General features: G+C 48.4%; 1 protein-coding gene and 1 long non-coding RNA gene across 2 annotated transcripts; one reads left to right on the top strand and one right to left on the bottom strand.

Moving 5' to 3' along the window:
• The first annotated feature begins 1,207 nt into the window (after positions 1-1,207).
• LOC127002969 (mucin-2-like) lies at positions 1,208-11,866 on the top strand. The gene is made up of 5 exons (XM_050869291.1): positions 1,208-1,835; positions 2,657-2,762; positions 3,310-3,354; positions 3,691-7,191; positions 7,755-11,866. Exons 2-5 carry the CDS (start codon positions 2,667-2,669, stop codon positions 9,513-9,515), a joined length of 5,403 nt encoding a protein of 1,800 aa, XP_050725248.1. The 5' UTR covers positions 1,208-1,835; positions 2,657-2,666; the 3' UTR covers positions 9,516-11,866.
• LOC127002970 (uncharacterized) lies at positions 10,030-12,516 on the bottom strand. The gene is made up of 2 exons (XR_007756787.1): positions 11,470-12,516; positions 10,030-11,429 (listed from the first exon to the last, which is right to left on the bottom strand). It is a non-coding gene; the product is annotated as an uncharacterized LOC127002970 (long non-coding RNA).
• Positions 12,517-17,071: the final 4,555 nt, after the last annotated feature.

The raw sequence follows: 17,071 nt of genomic DNA, 5'->3' as shown, positions 1-17,071 counted from the left end.
CTATTTTATAATCTATTGCTTCTATCTTCATACTTATATTCTAGTCGTCTTTTATTTCCTATTTTCAGCCTCTCTAATATTATTCCTTATCGTCTACTCTTCCTTCTTACTTCTCATCCCCTTCTTCCTTCCTTCTTCGTCTGTTTGTCATCATTTTTCGCTCTTCGTTGGCATCTTCTTCCCCTTCTTCCTGTTTTCTCTTCCTTTCTTCGTCCCTTCCTTACTTTTCTCCTTCCTTCCCTTATTCGTCAGCTAGAAACCCATTATTTTCGCTCTTGGTATCTTCTCACTCTTTCCTCTCCTCCTTCCTTCCCTTCTTCCTTCTCTTCCCATCTTCGTCTCTATCATTCTTCCCTTTCTCCCTCCTTCCCTTCTTCGTCTCAGTTTTCTCTTACTTGTCACATGTTCATTTTTTTTTCTTCTTTTCCTTCCCTTCTCCACCTCTTCGAAATCTCTGCACAGGTAGCGAGTTAGTCCAATTTACCTGTTGCAAAGTTAATCAGCGGTCAGTCCACTCGAATCTCGATTTTCTCTAACCTATCCTGTTTTTATTTTATTTTTTTCCCCATTTTCCTTCCCTTCTCCGCTTCGAACATCTCACAGGTAAAGAAGAGCATGTATTGTGTCTTACTCTCTACACAACATCTGGGTAAGTAAACTTTCTTGTATAAGTGCTGGGAAATCTTGGACGACCCCAGCTCATTAGTGGCGCGGGCGAATTTTATTTATAGTGGCTGCCGTGATGTATGACTTGCTTACAATAAGTTTACGGAACCTCAGAAGACAGACGCGTCCACACCAAAGCTACATAGATATCTTCACAGCATTATTATTATTATTATTATTATTATTATGAGACGAATCAGATAGGGAGGGAGCTGTGTGGACACCATAAACGATCTGTCCAGCAGCCCTCAAACACATGAGACGCCGAGAAAGAGAAAATTAAATTGAAAGCAGATTGATTGATAGTTTATTGTCGCAGGTAAACAACAAGGGAGAAGGGAGGAACATGCCATCCCAACCCCCAGGCAGGACAGAGTGTGATTATACAACTATTAATACATGACAGAAGGAGAAAGAGGAAGATTGAGCGAGTGATAGTTTATTGTACAGGTATACACACAAATGAGAAGGTAGGAGCCTGCCATCCCAACCAAAATAGCTACAAACAATTATTCAATAGCAAGGAGAGCAAAATAAGGCCCTGGGCGAAAAATACGAAACCTCCCAGCTGTGTTTTACCTGTTTGGGCCGCTCAGGAGACTGCGGCCCGCGGCACATTCGCCCCTCAGTGGACACACACATCACACACAGACGCAAACCTTAAAACCTTACCAACAAAGAGTAAATACATTTTTTCCTACTATCAGGTACCACGTTTGGACATTTGGCTCCAAACGACAGCCAGTATTAATTTTTCCCGAAATAGAAAAGATGAACCAAATCAAGTCAAAACAGTACTTGTCTCCGAGTCGCCGCCGGATAGCCAATACGGTCCATTAGGAAAAAGGGAAAAAAAAGATAAGGAATTGCATGGAAAGAAAAGAACTAGGAAAAAAATCATATGGGAAGGAAAACCAATTAGAAAATAATCAAATGGGGAAAAAAGCCGAAATAACAGAAGCAGCCGAAAGCGCCGAGCGAAGGAGGCGAGAAGTGTAAACAAGAGGCGAGGAGCTCAGGAGAGGCGAGACAGTTTTCCCCCCGTGCTTCCTCCCCCACGGCCACCCCAGGACCACGCACAGGACCCCAGGCACCCCGCGGCATGGCCCTGACGCCCCCCCAGCGCCTCCTGCAGTGATCGGCGGGCCATGGGCAGGGCGTGAAGGAAGGTGAGTTGGTGGTCCGTGTGTTCCCTCCGTGCCTCAGGTCACCGCCGGGTCAGCAGAGGTGCCGTGCTGCCTGCAGGAGCTGGTCACCGGGAGGCAGCCTTGGCACCACTGCGTACATTGAATTTATCACAGTAGTAACGGTCCTTATCTAGTTGTACACCCGTCATGCTGCCGTGTTTGTCTTCTCTGACATAATATCTTATTGAGCTGTTCATCTTACTAATAATGTTCGATAATGTGCAGGGCAGCAGGGTTGGTGCACAACATGCATGAGTTGTAAATGGGTAAATATGAAAGGTTGAAGGGGGTAGAAACCCCCCTCCAGTAGATGTTGAAGTTTGGTTAGATTTAACCCTTTCCATCTGTGACACAGACGTCAGCGTCACAGTATGGAAAGGGTCAAGAGGAAATGGAAGAGGATTAATCTTCTTCTAAACCTTAAATTCCTCTTAATCCTCTTCCATTTCCTCTTAAGAGGTGTAGAAGAGGACTAATGGTGACGCCGTTGGACACCGACGTCGGTGTTGCCGGAGTGAAGGGGTTAAATATATGGAGGTTGAAGGGTTGGCTCTGCTCCCCTGTTAAGAGGATGTTTGGTTTGGTTAGATCTGGTAAGTAATTATTTATGATGCATACATGTCAGACTCTTTGCAATGTGCCACTGCCACTGTGGCAGTTGAGTCCTCCTTCCTCATAATCTTGTGAGGTGTTGATAAGTTAATAAGCAGTATTCCTGTGTGTTCAGTGTAGTTGCCCAAACAGTAAATGTCTGTACCACCAGGAAGAGAACACTAAGAAAAATTTGTTGTCATCGTCAACAGGCTGGCCAGCATGGAGCCGCCGGCCATGCGTGGTCACCTCAGGCCTGCTGTCAAGGTCAAGATGGAGGTGAAGGAGGAGCCGGAGTACATCTATGTGGACGAGACGGTGAGTGTTGCCGCGACCACTACCTGAGCCTGGACTTGTTGTGCATCACAGACCAATGTTTTTGTTGCTGTTGTGTGCCCTTTTTCTTTTTTTTTTTACTGCAAAGGAGGTAGATCAAGCACACAAAAATATACAAATATGCTCACTAAATTCTGCTCCTTAAAAATTGTTCATATTGTGTGCCTTTTTTTTTTTTTTTTTTTTTACTGTAAACAAGGTCGATTAAAAGCAAAAAAATGTCCTCTGAACACTGCTCCTTTAAAGTTTACATGTTATATGCTCCCTGTAATGTGTGTTAGGTTATTATGTGAATTTAAGGTTTCATTTGTTCAAGTATGCAACAGTAATTTGGTTCTGAAAATTGATCATTGCCTTGTGTATAAACTTGGTCAGAACTTTACATTGCCATATTTGACCCTCTCATTTGTCTACTCCAGCAATCCTCTTTTTACAGGTGCTTTTAGGCTTTGTTTTCTTGAGCTGCTTCCATTACCATATAAACAAGTACTGGTTGACGCAAAGCTTGACAGTTTATCGACTATTTCAGGTTTGCCGCGTGAAGCTGGAGGAGAGGGACGAGGAAGTGATCCTGGTGAGTTACTATATCATCATCATCATCATCTGTTTACCATCAGTTTTTCCCATAATTTTATATAGGGTTAAACGGTTGATGATACGCTTCCAACTATTTCTGTCCCTTGCCTCAGCCTCTTCAATATCCATTCCCTCTTTCACTGTCTGTTTTCTCTCTTCCCTGTATTGTTTATGTGCATCCTCCATTTCCTTCTTCATTGTCTGTTATCTCTCTTGCCTGTTTATTCTTTCCTTGTGTCCTCCCTTTCCTCCTTCATTGTCTGTTATCAAGCTTCCCTTTATTCTTTCCATGTGTCCTCCATCTCTTTTATCTCACTTCCCTGTTCCTCGGCAGCCCAAGGATGACGCTGAGATGGATGCTGAGGCGGCGCTGCTTGCCCTGGAGGACCACCTTCTGTCGCCACTGAGCCGCAGACTGCCAGCACGCCGCGGCAGGAAGCCCAAGGTGCTGAGGGTGGGCCGGGGCGGCGCCAACACCGCCACCGCCACTGCCACTGCCCGGAAGATACTGCCCCGTCCTGCCCCCCTATCCGTGCCTCTCACCCTCTCTCACCTCCAGCCCCGGCCCCAGGCCCTCCCCCTCCCTCCGCCTGCCCGGACCAAGGCCCCCCAACAGCCAGTCATGGTCAAACAAACACTGGCACCCCCGCCCCCCACAAATTCTGGCCGCACCATCCTGCCATGGCCGCGGCAACTGTCCCCGGCCAGCCTGACAGCGGCCCCCCTCCAGCAGCTGCAGCCTCTCAGTCCCAGTCTGGCGCCCTGCACCCCCTCGCCCAGCGCCCAGCCGCTGCCCCTCACCCACCTGCAGCCCCTCACGCCCGGCGGGAACAATGCCCTGGTGCCCCTTTCCCCCCTCTCCCTCACCCAACTCAGGTCCCCGCCCCCGACCGGCTGCATCAGCCAGCTGGGGGTGCCCCTCTCCCCCCAGAAGGTGCCGCTGCCCCCCAAAGGCTCCAGGAAGGCACCTGCCACTGCCATGCCCCACCTGGTGGCTGGCACCCCCACCCCCTGCACCAGGGGCTCTCTCCTGCCCCTGGCAGAGACAAGCGTCAAGAAAACCAGCTCAGCCCCGGCCCTGCCCACCACCACCGCCGGTGGCCATGTGCGCAAGCTACTGCCGCGCCCCCTCAAGCAGCTGCAGCCCTCCCCCGCCGTGTGCACCCACCAGACCGTGTCCCTGCAGCAGCTGCAGACCCTCAGCCCTGCCACCACCCAGACCACCGGCCTCACCCTGCAGGCCCTGCCCGTGGGGGGCCAGCCGCCTCCTCTCTCGGCCCCCTCCCAGGTGGTGTCCCTGCAGCGTATGAGGACCATGGCCATGCCCCCGCCACAGCAAGTTAGGCCTGCTGAGGCCCCCCACCTGCACCCCCTGGCCACCAGCACCTCCCCCCAGCGAGTGACTTTTCAGCCCCTCCAGCAGGGCCCCGCCCTCAGCGTGTCTCAGGCCATGGCCATCCAGTCCCTGCCAGCCACCACCCTCTGCCAGGTCCACTCCCTGCAGCCTGCCGTAGGTCAGCCCCAGGCCACCCTAGGCTCCTCACTGCAGACCCCCCTGGGCCTGGCCCCCGACGCCTCGCAGTCAGTTCCTACCCACCTACCCGGCCACACCCCAGGGGACCTGCAGGCGCCGTCCCAGGTGTCCCCGGGGGGCAGCCAGAGTACCTTGCCCCAGCCAGGCGTCACACCCCTGACTGAGCAGGACAGCCTGGGCCTCCCTGTCACCCACAGCCTCAGGGAGGGCGGCACACCCTTCCACCTGAGCCCGGACATAGGCCAGCCGGCCCTGGGCCAGGACATGATAGGCCTCCGCCTGGTGTCAAGACAGGGCCTGGCCACTGTGGCCTCGGGACTCACAGGGGGAGCCACACCTAACGGGGCGGTGCTCAAGGTCCCCATACAGCCCCTGAGGCCCTCGGCATCCCTGCTCAAGCCGCCCAAGAGGAAGTACCTGCGCAGGAACCCTTGGGTCAACAGGAAGAAGGACGCCTCGGTGAAGGTGGGCTCCGTCACCACCTACTCCTGGCCCCTCGGTGTGCAAGAGAAGGAGCTCTTCCCCCCCACCTCTGCCCCCTCCGCACAGCCCACCCCCTCTGCCCCACCCACTCCCTCAGCCCGCAAAATCCTGCCCCGGCTGTGCCCTGCCTCCCTGCGTGGCTCACAGTTGAAACACAAGCTGCCAGTCACCGGCCAGACTCCCTCACGCTGGCTGGTTTCACAGGTGGAGCAGCAGGAGGGCTGTACTGCCATGGGCACATCGCTGGCTAGCCCAACCGTGGGAGCCTTTACTCACACACTGTTGAAGCCTCGAGTGCCCGGCTGCAGCCTGCCTCACACGGCCTTGCCTGCCAGCCGCTCAGACACAAGCAGCCTGGCTGGCGTGGAGCAGGAAGACACAGACACCAGCAATACAGGTGACAGCTTTCTGCAGCCCATCTCACCCGCCAGAGCCCTTGCTGCCTGTGCCTCCGTGCCTGTCAGCGGGGACGCCACAGCCATGCCTGAGTCCAGCAGTACCACAAGCTACACACAGGGAGGGGAACCACCTGCAGACAGTTCAGTGACGGATGACTGTAAAATGGAAACCGACAACCAGGACTATCACAGACTTCATGAGAAAGGTCATCTTGGTGCTGAGATAAATGGCATCAACTCTTCCACCCAGTTGCCAGGGGGTGACGGGGATGTGCTGGGAGAGCCTGTCACTGCTGAGGGGCATGTGCAGACCTTAGGGTATGCACCAGACTGTAGCACCAAAGATAAACCCACATCACTTGATATCCCCGAGGGGAGTGCATCACATCAGGCTAACTCACTAGGCATTCTGGAGGACACATCACAGGGATATTTAAACTTGCAGAAAACCTCAGTGGACAACCCTACAAATGCCCCAGCCCTACAGAGCACCCTCGGGGACTCACACACTACCCCAGGAACCAGCACTGCCATGGAGCTAGCGTTAGAGTCTTCCAGATCACCTGCTGCTGTGTTGCCTTCAGAGCCTACCACTGGGACTGCTGAGGGAGGAGAGAAGGGTGTTAAGGATGAAGAGGAGGTGGGAGAAGACAGCACGACACCTCCAGATTCACTTCTTAAAGACATCACACTGCCCACCATTATGAACCAACCCTTTAGTTCTTTGCACGAGGTTGGTACTCTATCCCCATCCTCTTCTCTCCCTTTCCAACCCCCTTCCTCCACGTCCCCTTCAAGATCTAAGAGTGAGGAGACTTGCCCATTCACTCCCCTCGAAAACACACCAGGGAAAGAAGAGCAAATCACGCCATGTCGTACTGAGGACCTCCCATCCACTCACCTTTCCCAGAGGAGTGACAAGCCTCGAGAACTCATGCCACAGAGGTCACTAGTGGATATGAGTGAGTCTGTGAGTATGGACAGCCTAACTAGCCCTGCCTCACCCTGTTCCATACCTCCAGTGTCCTTTTCCATCCCTCAAGCTGTTCCTGTGTCCTCCCTTGCACCCACGACACATGGTAGCGCAACGGAAAGAGGGGATTTGTTTCTCTCTATATCTCGATCATCCTCAGTTAGTGGTTCAATTGATGTGGTATTGATGGAGGAAGAACGTGATATCCCGACGACCCTTATGCCTTGTGACGTTAGTGGTGAGCCTTCCCACAGTGATCACTCCAGCACAGCAAACATCGCAGCGGTCGTGAGTGTGACCACCACCACCACCACCACCGCTTCCATCATCTCCACCACCACCGTCACCACCACCACCACTGCTGCCGCCATCTCCACCACCACTAATGTCACTGCCACACACACACCGCTGGAAGAAGCATCACTGGAGTCATCTAGTCAGCCTCAGGTACGTTTGCAAGTCCTGATGTTCTAACCTGGTGATGACAGTCCGTTGAGTATTGTTTTTGGCCCCTTCATGTTCTGGCAGTCAGGTGGATAGCAAAATGGTACCTCTGTTGAGTGTGCTTTAGGAGTGTTGTGTAGGAGAGTATCAAGAAACCTGTCCACCCAAAATTGCCTTGTCTTACAGCTTCTTGTTCTTTTTTTTGTTACTGGTTTTGTATTTTTTCCATAACCCAGTAACAGCGGGGATCATGTTTCTTAGTGGTCCCACCAAGCGAGAAAAATTAGATAAAATCACCCCTCATACAAACCATTTCATAATATATATCAAAGGATTTGTGATCAGATTATGTATCATCTATTTTGGGGGGTTTATATCATGGCACAAATTTGGCCCATCGCTGCTACCAGGTTAAGCTGCCTCCCGTACTGTAAAAAAGAATAAAAAGACTTGTCACTTAATCTCTCTATTTTCTTTCATGGGGTTGGACAGAGTAGACTGCTGCAATGAAGCTTTGTTTACATTGCCAATGAGAGAAGTTCACTTGATTCCTTTCCTCCACTCAGGAACAAGTGGATCTGTCCCGAGGCACAGTGCCAATAGGCTGTTGCCACTCTGAGCCAACACCCTCAGTGGGGCACGACACAGCACACCCTCAGGAGGCATGCCGGGCCCCTCCACTAGGCCGGAGAAGAGTGTGGCGGAAGTGGCGGCACCGAGACCCAAGCAGTGCCAGACTGAGGACACTGGTGAGGGTGCAGAGTAGGACCATCCAGGTACTGCGGCAGAAGCTGAGCCGTGAGCAGAGGCGGAGGCGGGCACTGAGCGAGGTGTTGAGACGTGTCAGGGCAGCCAAGGGTGGTGATGAGGGTGGGGAGTGTGCTGAGGAGGTCTTGGCTTGGAAGGAGGAGGCGAGGACGAGCATCACCCCGCCTGAGCCGTCACCACCTGTCACCCGCAGCAGGAGGGTGGGGCCGGGGGCTGCACCCACACCCTCTGCCACCAGGGAAAAGAGGAAGCAGGAGGAGCAGCCCACAGAGGCCCTGAAGAAGGTGGCCTCACAGAACGGTTCCGCTGATGAGGGGCTGGAGGAGGACGGCCGCCCCCTGCCTGCCATCAGCGTTCCTTCATCAGCAGCAGCAGCAGCAGGTAACGCTGAGCTGCAGACCCTCATCCAGGAGTTCATGACGCGCGACGACGTGTCCAGACCCGATGGCCGTGGGTCCCGGCAGCCCCTCCACTACCTGCCGCTGCTGCACAAGCGCTTCATGGCGGACTGCTGCCAGCCCTGCACGCTGGAGACCTTCCGCCAGCACCTGCCGCCCCAGGTGGTGCCGCGGGTCGGGGAGGACCTGGACACCTGTGTCTGCCTCACCTGCCAGAACCCAGAGCTCAAGGTGGAGAGCCTGGTGCGGCGGCGGCTGCTGCCCCTCAGCACGCGCCTGGAGGAGGTGGTCTTCACCCCTGAGGCCGCCTTTAGGGAGTTCCTGGCCGCCCTGCAGCCCCTCAAGGTGCGCTGCCCCGCCCAGCTCTCCTACAGTGAGTGGTTCCTGGAGGCAGGCAGCGGCGGTAGCGGCCCACAGCCCCAGAAGAGGACCCTGACGCGGCCCATGGGGGAGGTGGTGGCCCTGCTGGAGGGGGAGCTGGAGCTGCTGCGGCCCCACCTGGCGCGGGCGGCCCAGCAGTATGAGGCCACGCTGCGGGCCAAGTGTGAGGCGGAGCAGTCCCCGCGCCACGCCGTGCTGCAGGCTGAGTGGGCGCCACTCATCATCCTGCATGCTGTGGGGGCCGAGGGCGTGCCGGCCACGCAGCACGCCGTCAACCTGCAGTGCGGCTACCTGTGGTCCCACGCCGACTCCCTGGGCTACATTGCCGTGTCGGGCTGCCGGGACCAGCGCGCGGCAGCCGTGTGTGCCAGCCTGGAGCCCCTGCTGGCACGGCTGGTGCAGCAGGGGGTGCGCTGCCTCACCCTGCTGTTGGATCCCAAGACGGACCTCAGCACCGTGCTGGAGTATGCCCGGCGCAGAGGTGGCAGCCTGGAGGTACGTTGGGTGTTCTCCGAGCCTGGCCACGGGGCGGGGGTGGCCGAGGCTGTGGGGAACAGCGTGACGCAGCTCATCTGTGACACGGTCAATGCCTGGGGGCTGGAGGCGGTGCGCTCGGCCGAGGACGTCTTCGGCCTCATCAGCCCCAACTCCAGTAACCTGGTGTACTACTACTCCGAGGAGGACGTGTGCCGCAGCAGACGCCTGGTGTGCAGCGCCACCACCCCTGCTGCCAAGCCTGCCAACAAGCTCATCAAGCCAAAGACCCTCCTGTCTATGTAGCATTAAGGTAGGCTAAGGGGGGGAGGGGTAAGGGGTAAGGCACCAGACATAAGCTCACTGTATAATGTTCTTGGTGCCTTGGACACCTGACCGGTAGTGTCTCGGTAATACTATAAGTGACGGAAGGTTGGGGGACGTAACCACAACCTAACATGTTGGCATCTCACTAGGCTAGACACTATGACGTAACTTGCATTGGGTACTAGGACATACACATACAGCAAGTCATTGTTATTTCCACTATACTCATTACCTAAATAGTACTCAGCTAAACTAAAACTGTAGAGTATAAAACTGAAGGTTCCAGATATGTGACAGATTACTCTTGTCATTTCCTCATCACTGCGCGCCTTTCTAAGAGGATGTGCAGGTATAGTTTCTTACACTCAGGATTTTGTTGAATTTCTTAAAGCCATTATATTCTACCTTTTTAATCAACCACAGTACCTCAATTATTCAAGGGCAGCATTGGTATATTTATTAGAGTATATATATTTATTCATTAGTTTAAGTATTTATTTGTGTGCATGTGTGTGTGTGTGTGTGTGTGTGTGTGTGTGTGTGTGTGCAAAAGTGACGTTCAGGGACAGAGTTGGTTGAAGTCGGTTTCCCTTTTGTTCCCTCTTTTATTCCCCGTTTCTGGAGTCTTTAAGTAAGGAGGGAGTCTGTGCCTGAGTCTTCACCTTCACACCCTGTAAGTCTGCTGCAGAAGCCTATCTTTAATCCACTCCAAACATGAATTACAAGAGGGGCAAGCTCACATTTCTTCATCTTGATTGGGCAGAGTGGTAGCCAGTCACAGTGCAGTAGTCTCTCACTTTTAGCCCACCCCTATGCTATCCAGATCCCTTATGCAACAGTTAACCAGCATCCTCATTCCTTCATTCTTTTCACTGGTAGACTTAACTCTTTCACGAGGGGAGTTCAAGACACTTCTCCATCTGAAATTAACCTCTCTTTTGACCTCTCTGTCTAATCCCTTATGCAACAGTTAACCAGCATCCTCATTCCTTCATTCTTTTCACTGGTAGACTTAACTCTTTCACGAGGGGAGTTCAAGACACCTCTCTATTTGAAATTAACCTCTCTTTTGACCTCTCATTCTAATCCCTTATGCAACAGTTAACCAGCATCCTCATTCCTTCATTCTTTTCACTGGTAGACTTAACTCTTTCACGAGGGGAGTTCAAGACACCTCTCCATCTGAAATTAACCTCTCTTTTGACCTCTCTGTCTAATCCCTTATGCAACAGTTAACCAGCATCCTCATTCCTTCATTCTTTTCACTGGTAGACTTAACTCTTTCACGAGGGGAGTTCAAGACACCTCTCCATCTGAAATTAACCTCTCTTTTGACCTCTCTTTCAAATCCCTTATGCAACAGTTAACCAGCATCCTCATTCCTTCATTCTTTTCACTGGTAGACTTAACTCTTTCACGAGGGGAGTTCAAGACACCTCTCTATTTGAAATTAACCCCTCTTTTGACCTCTCATTCTGTTTGTTTTTGCAGAAGCATTGCCCAGCTGCTGTTTTTTTTATTTTTTATTTGTTCATTGTCCTTGAGTTGCTTCCTTTCCCTCAAAAAACTCAACCTGCCTTGCCCAAACCTAACCTATCTTGCCCAAACCCAACCTGTCTTACCCAAACCTAACCTCTCTTGCCCAAACCCAACCTGTCTTGCCCAAACCCAATCTGCCTTGCCCAAACTCAACCTGCCTAGCCCAAACCCAACCTCTCTTGCCCAAACCCAACCTGTCTTGCCCAAACCTAACCTCTCTTGCCCAAACCCAATCTGTCTTGCCCAAACCTAACCTCTCTTGCCCAAATCCAACCTGTCTTGCCCAAACCCAACCTGTCTTGCCCAAACCTAACCTGTCTTGCCCAAACCCAACCTCTCTTGCCCAAACCTAACCTCTCTTACCCAAACCCAACCTGTCTTGCCCAAACCTAACCTCTCTTACCCAAACCTAACCTCTCTTGCCCAAACCTAACCTGCCTTGCCCAACCCAACCTGCCTTGCTCAAACTCAACCTGCCTTGCCCAAACCTAACCTGTCTTGCCCAAACTTAACCCCCCTTGCCCAAACCCAAACCCAACCTGTCTTGTCTAAACTCAACCTGCCTTGTCCAAACTCAACCTGCCTTGCCCAAACTCAACCTGCCTTGCCCAGACTCAACCCCGTGACCATTCCTATCCTTTTAAACTTATTATTCGGCGTTTCTTTTTTCCACAATTCTGTGATAATAATTTACCATCTTGAGTACTAGTGTTCGCGTGTAGGTTATCACTGTATGTACAAGACTGATATTATTTTTGTATGTTTCAATCAATAATGTAATATTGATTCGACGGACGGTGTTTTCCTGGGCCTACCTCAGCCTCATATTTCCTCATTTGTGTCATACTATACAAGGCTACATATCGTCAGCCTCATAAAATAATTGCCTAAGTAATTTTTTCAGAGATTTCCAAGTTTTTGTCTACATTTTTTCAACATGTGACGCCCATTTCTGTATATTTGCCTTCGTCATTCAGGGTTTGAGTGTTCTAGAATTGGCCGTTTCAGTCCTGCCTAAATCTTAAGACAAATGAGATAATGACATTTCTTTTATGATTTCCTGAAAAGTAGAAAATAATGACTTAGGCGGTTTGTTTACGAAGGTGACGATATGATGCAGAGATATGACCAAGTGGTAGGATAGATTCTAAGAGATGATTATTGAAATGAATTCCAATTTAAGAGAAAGCAGTGCCTTAATTGTACTCAAAAAATCTTCAGAGTGGCCCCAAAAGTTGATTTTTAACAAGAAATAAAACCGCGTCTTTGGCTTCGAATTTCTTAAAAGTTACGCGAAAAGTAGCTAGTATATAGTGGAGATTTAAAGTTCCATTTGCACTGGTAAATTGTCTTTTGATTACTCTTAAGCCAAATGCAAACTGATTTTATTATTTATTTATTTATTATTGAGAAACCATCTACCCCCCTCCCCCCCCCCAAAAAAAACGCCTCAAATTAAATTATATATTACAAAGAAACTACTAAAAAGAACAAAACCTTCGCGTATTCAGCAAGAACGTGAAAGTGTAACCATTCAGAGTTGCTTCTAACGTTCAAATATAGAACCCCCAAGGCCACAAATAGTTGGCAGGCAGACCAAGCGAAGGGATATTATGTAATGGCAGATAGAGCAAGAGGCAAGAGGTGTCAGAGTAATGGTTAAGGTGCCAAGCTATCGTGTAATGGTATTTGGGTGATGTTAATAGGGTGAGATAGAAATGGTAAGGGGGGGGGGGGTCTCTCTCTCTCTCTCTCTAGTCTTATATGTAATGCGTTTTAAGATCAGATAAAACATAATCTAGTGCTCAATATGTATTCTCTAAGGGGTAACTACCATTATTTTTACCCTTCATCTCTCTCTCTCTCTCTCTCTCTCTCTCTCTCTCTCTCTCTCTCTCTCTCTCTCTCTCTCTCTCTCTCTCTCTCTTCTTATATGTAATGCGTTTTAAGATCAACTAAAACATAATCTAGTGCTCAATATGTATTTTCTAAAGGGTGACTTCCATATTTTTTTCCCTGCATCCCTTATTTTCTCTTCCCTCTCTCCCTTTTCTTTCTCCTCTTTGTTCTTAATTTCTTCTCTTCTTCCTCCTCCTCCTTACTTCCTTCCGTTTCTCCCTTCTGTCTTTGCTTCTCTTCTTTTCCTCCCTCTTTCCCTTCTCCTTTCCTTTTCTTCCTTCTCGTCTTCCTCCTCCTCTCCATTCTTTCCATCAACTATCAATCAATCAATCTCTAATTCCTCATCCCTCGATCGATCCCTTCTGTTAACTCCTCTTCCCTTCCTTCTACACAAAAAACAAGTCTAAGTCCACAATTGCATTATATATTTACTAGAAGAATTGATTAACTAGAGTGATATTAATATTTTAGGGGGCAAACTACCATATTTTTCATCCTTTTCTTCTGGACGCAATCAAAGCCATCTATTTCCTCATCAATAATCTATATAAAAAAGGAAGTCAAAGTTCAATGCATCGGTTGCGTCATAAGTTTACGGGAATTGATTAAAAAAAAGAATTATATGATATTTTAAAGGGCAACTATCATATTTCTTTACCCTTCATCCTTCTATTCCACCACCATTTGTTCTATAAGTAGTCAAAGCTATTTATTTCATCATCAAGAATCCACATTAAAAAACAAGTCCAAGTCCACTGTTGCGTCATTTGTTTACGAGAACTGATAAAAACTAGAATTAACTTGATAAGGCTTTGCGGGAGGGGGTGGCGGCGGCGCAGTGTAGCCAGCACGAGCCGCACACCCTTAGCCAGTCACGTGACCCCGGGAGCTGTGACGTCATCAACACGAGAGACTTATGGTCAGCACCTTTGAACTCGTTACGTAATTGATAACCTTTGTGAGGGGAGACTGTAGGGGGTTGTTGCGAGGGAATGGGTTGAAAGGGATTGTGTTCTGAGTGACCTGTGTTTTGTGATAGCTGTACGTGTCTCCGTTTTCTTTTTCTTTTTTTTTCGTTTTCTTGTTTTTTGTGTATGTGTAAATTCAGTAAGGAGATGCTATAGAGTCGCTTTTGTAGTGGTAATTCATAAGCAATCTTTTTTTTTTCCTTTCCATGCTTTCTCCTTTTCCTTCTCTCATCTCCTCCTTCTCTCCCTTTCGTCCATCGATCTTTTTCCTCCTCCTCCCTCTTTCTTCCCTTAAGTCTATTTATTTCTCTTACTCCTCTCTCCTTCCTTCCGTCTCTTCCTTCCATGTCTTCCTTCTTCTCTTTTTCTTCTTTTTCCATTTCCTCTTCGAGTTCTTCATCATAATCAACTTCTACTACTACTACTACTACTACTACTACTACTACTACTACCATAACCAATCTAGTCAGAAAATATAATGTTAAAATAAATTCCTTCATGAGATATCGACTATAATATTGAAATCACTAAAATGCTACAGAGATGAGCACCAAGGCCGCTCGCATCTAAATAGCATAAACTCCCTTAATAATGATAAGGATAACATATACTACTTCTAAGATACACAGGATGCAGTAGTTTAAGTCTATAAGGGAGTGGGTTAACTGCATAAAAGGTTAACACGCCTCCATATTGCAACACTAGGCGTCTACCTTGAATAATCTATACCTGTGAAATACAACTTCCGCATCTTACCTGTCAGGGCCGGATTTGCTAGCTCCTCCCTTCCTTCCTTCCTATACTGACTCTTCTTCCTCCTCCTCTTCCTAGCACTTATCTCCCTTCCTTCCGCTTCTATTTCCTTCCTTTTCTCTTCCATCTCTTTCTCCTCTTCTCTCTCTCTCACATCCTTGTCTTCCCCCCTTTCTTCCTTCCTACTCGTTTTCATCTTTTCGTCTTTTCTACTCCTCTTTCTCTTCTTCCTTAATTCCTTTTCTTTCTCCCTCTCATCTTTCCTTCTTTTATATCTTCCTCCCTCGATCCTCTCCCTAAATTTTCTTCCTTCTTCCTCTCTCCTTCCTTTTTCCATCCGTTTCTTCTTCCTTCCTTTTTCGTTCTTCTCTTCCTTCTGTTCCGTTTCTTCCTCCTTCCGTGTTTTTCCTCATCCTTATTCTTCCCCCTTCCATTTCTTCCTCATCCTCTTCCTCCCTCACGGCTGTTCCTCCTTCTTCTTTCTTATTGAACACAAAGAAGAGGAAAAGATAGTTAAGATCGAGTGAGAGGGAGAAGTAGATACGAATAAGGGGGTGAGAGACGAAGACTAATAATTAAAGAAGGGATAAATGATGTGTATAGTTAATTAGTAGGCTATAGAATGCAAAATAAGAAGTGTGGTAGCCTAATATAGTTTTGTTCCCCATCTGTTTCTTCCTCTTCCTTCTTTCCAATGCTTCCTTCCTCTTCCTCCTCCTATTCCATTTCTTCCCTCTCTTCCTCATCCTCGCCTTCATTTTGCATCCGTCTCTTAATTCCTCCTCCTCCTAATTAATTAATGTCTCCTATCTCTTAATTCTTCCTCCTCCTCCCTTCCCATACCCTTCTTTCTCTTCTTCCCATTCCTTTACTTCCACTTCTTCCTCCTCCTCCTATTCCATTTCTCCCTCTTCTTTCTCTTCCTTCCATTCCATTTCTTCCCTTCCTTCTCCTCCCTTCCCATTACTTAATTCCATCTCTTCCTCCTCCTCCTTCTTGTCTCCTGCCTTTCCATTACTTTCAACTCTTCCTTTTCTCCCTTCCCATTCCTTCCTTTTCTTCTTCCTCCTCTCATTAATTCCATTCTTCCATCTCCTCCTCCTCCTCTCATCCTTAGCTATTTCGCATACCTAAGACTAACGTAACACCCACTCAGGAACAAGAATACGAAAATAGCTGTTAATTGCATAATTGACTCCTATAACTATAAAAACCGATAGAGATGTATATTAACCTTATCTACAAACCCCTTATACCCTTAACTAATGAATATATTATGTTTAAACGCTATGGTGTATGGAGTGTGTAGCTTTATTGTCATGCAACCAGCCGGCGAGAGGGGAAAAAATAAGTCCCCGGTTAAAATATCCCCCAGGTAAAATGCATCTGTCCCTTGTGACGTATATAGTGACGCAGGGAAATATTCAGCGCGGGTTGTCAGTGAAAATTTTCCGTCGTGTCTTGTATCTTATTTAGTGTTATGGGTGACGTCACGAGGGTTATGGGTACAGCAGAGGGTGTTGTGCATGACCGTTTGTGTGTGGGTTTGTATGGGTAATCGGCCTCTTTTACGGGGTTACATTAAGTGCCAAGTAAATTTCCGTAAAAATGCTTCTTGGAATTGTTGCAGAGAGAGAGAGAGAGAGAGCCCACAGTTGCCAGTTTCCATACATTTACAAAATACACAAATAAGTGCTTTCCATAACGTAAGCACATGCACTTGAAAACAGCACTGATATATTATAAAAGGATATATAATGACGAGTCCATATGTGATTCAGCCATTGTATTACAGATCGTGGAGAATATAATGATATACTTGATATATTGGGTTAAACTACAATCTTATTCTTTAGTTAAGCTGCCCTGTCGTTGAGATGGCTTATAGACCTCTTAAAATAATCTCATTCACACGGGATATCTTAAAATCCGTATAATTTTAATGTATATATAAGAATGGGCGTCAAATTTTGCAGAGTGGACATATTGGAAGGAAAATCTGGCATCTTTAGCGAAAATATATGTTGGAGTTACCTATTTGCACATTATTTTCACAGCTAATATAGTCATGGGAAGTTATATAAACCGCATATAATAATTAAACTCATCCAAAAATCTTTAAAATCATATAATCTTGACAATACGATCATCAGAAAGGTCATAAAAAGCTGTATAAGATAAAATTAATGTCACAAGAAAATATGCCATCTCTATGCACGTCTGCCAAATTTCCATACTCATAGCATCGCATCTCCCGGCTTTTGACCCATGATTGTTGCCCAGAAGCACGATAATTAACCATTCTAATGAAAACTATAAATAAATCCAGTTATTGGGGTCCAGGAGACAGTTTTTGGGTCGGAAATCGGCAAACAC

This window comes from Eriocheir sinensis, chromosome 24 (genome assembly GCF_024679095.1).
Source record: "Eriocheir sinensis breed Jianghai 21 chromosome 24, ASM2467909v1, whole genome shotgun sequence".
NCBI lineage: Eukaryota > Metazoa > Arthropoda > Malacostraca > Decapoda > Varunidae > Eriocheir > Eriocheir sinensis.
Note: the sequence above shows the minus strand (reverse complement) of the source record. Positions and strands in the feature narration are given on the sequence as shown.

Bases quoted from the DNA above. Each gene is read 5' to 3' on its own strand.
- LOC127002969 (XM_050869291.1), top strand. From the start codon at position 2,667: ATGGAGCCGCCGGCCATGCGTGGTCACCTCAGGCCTGCTGTCAAGGTC. The intron at 2,763-3,309 runs GTGAGTGTTGCC...CGACTATTTCAG, and splicing joins ACATCTATGTGGACGAGACG to GTTTGCCGCGTGAAGCTGGA. The intron at 3,355-3,690 runs GTGAGTTACTAT...GTTCCTCGGCAG, and splicing joins GGGACGAGGAAGTGATCCTG to CCCAAGGATGACGCTGAGAT.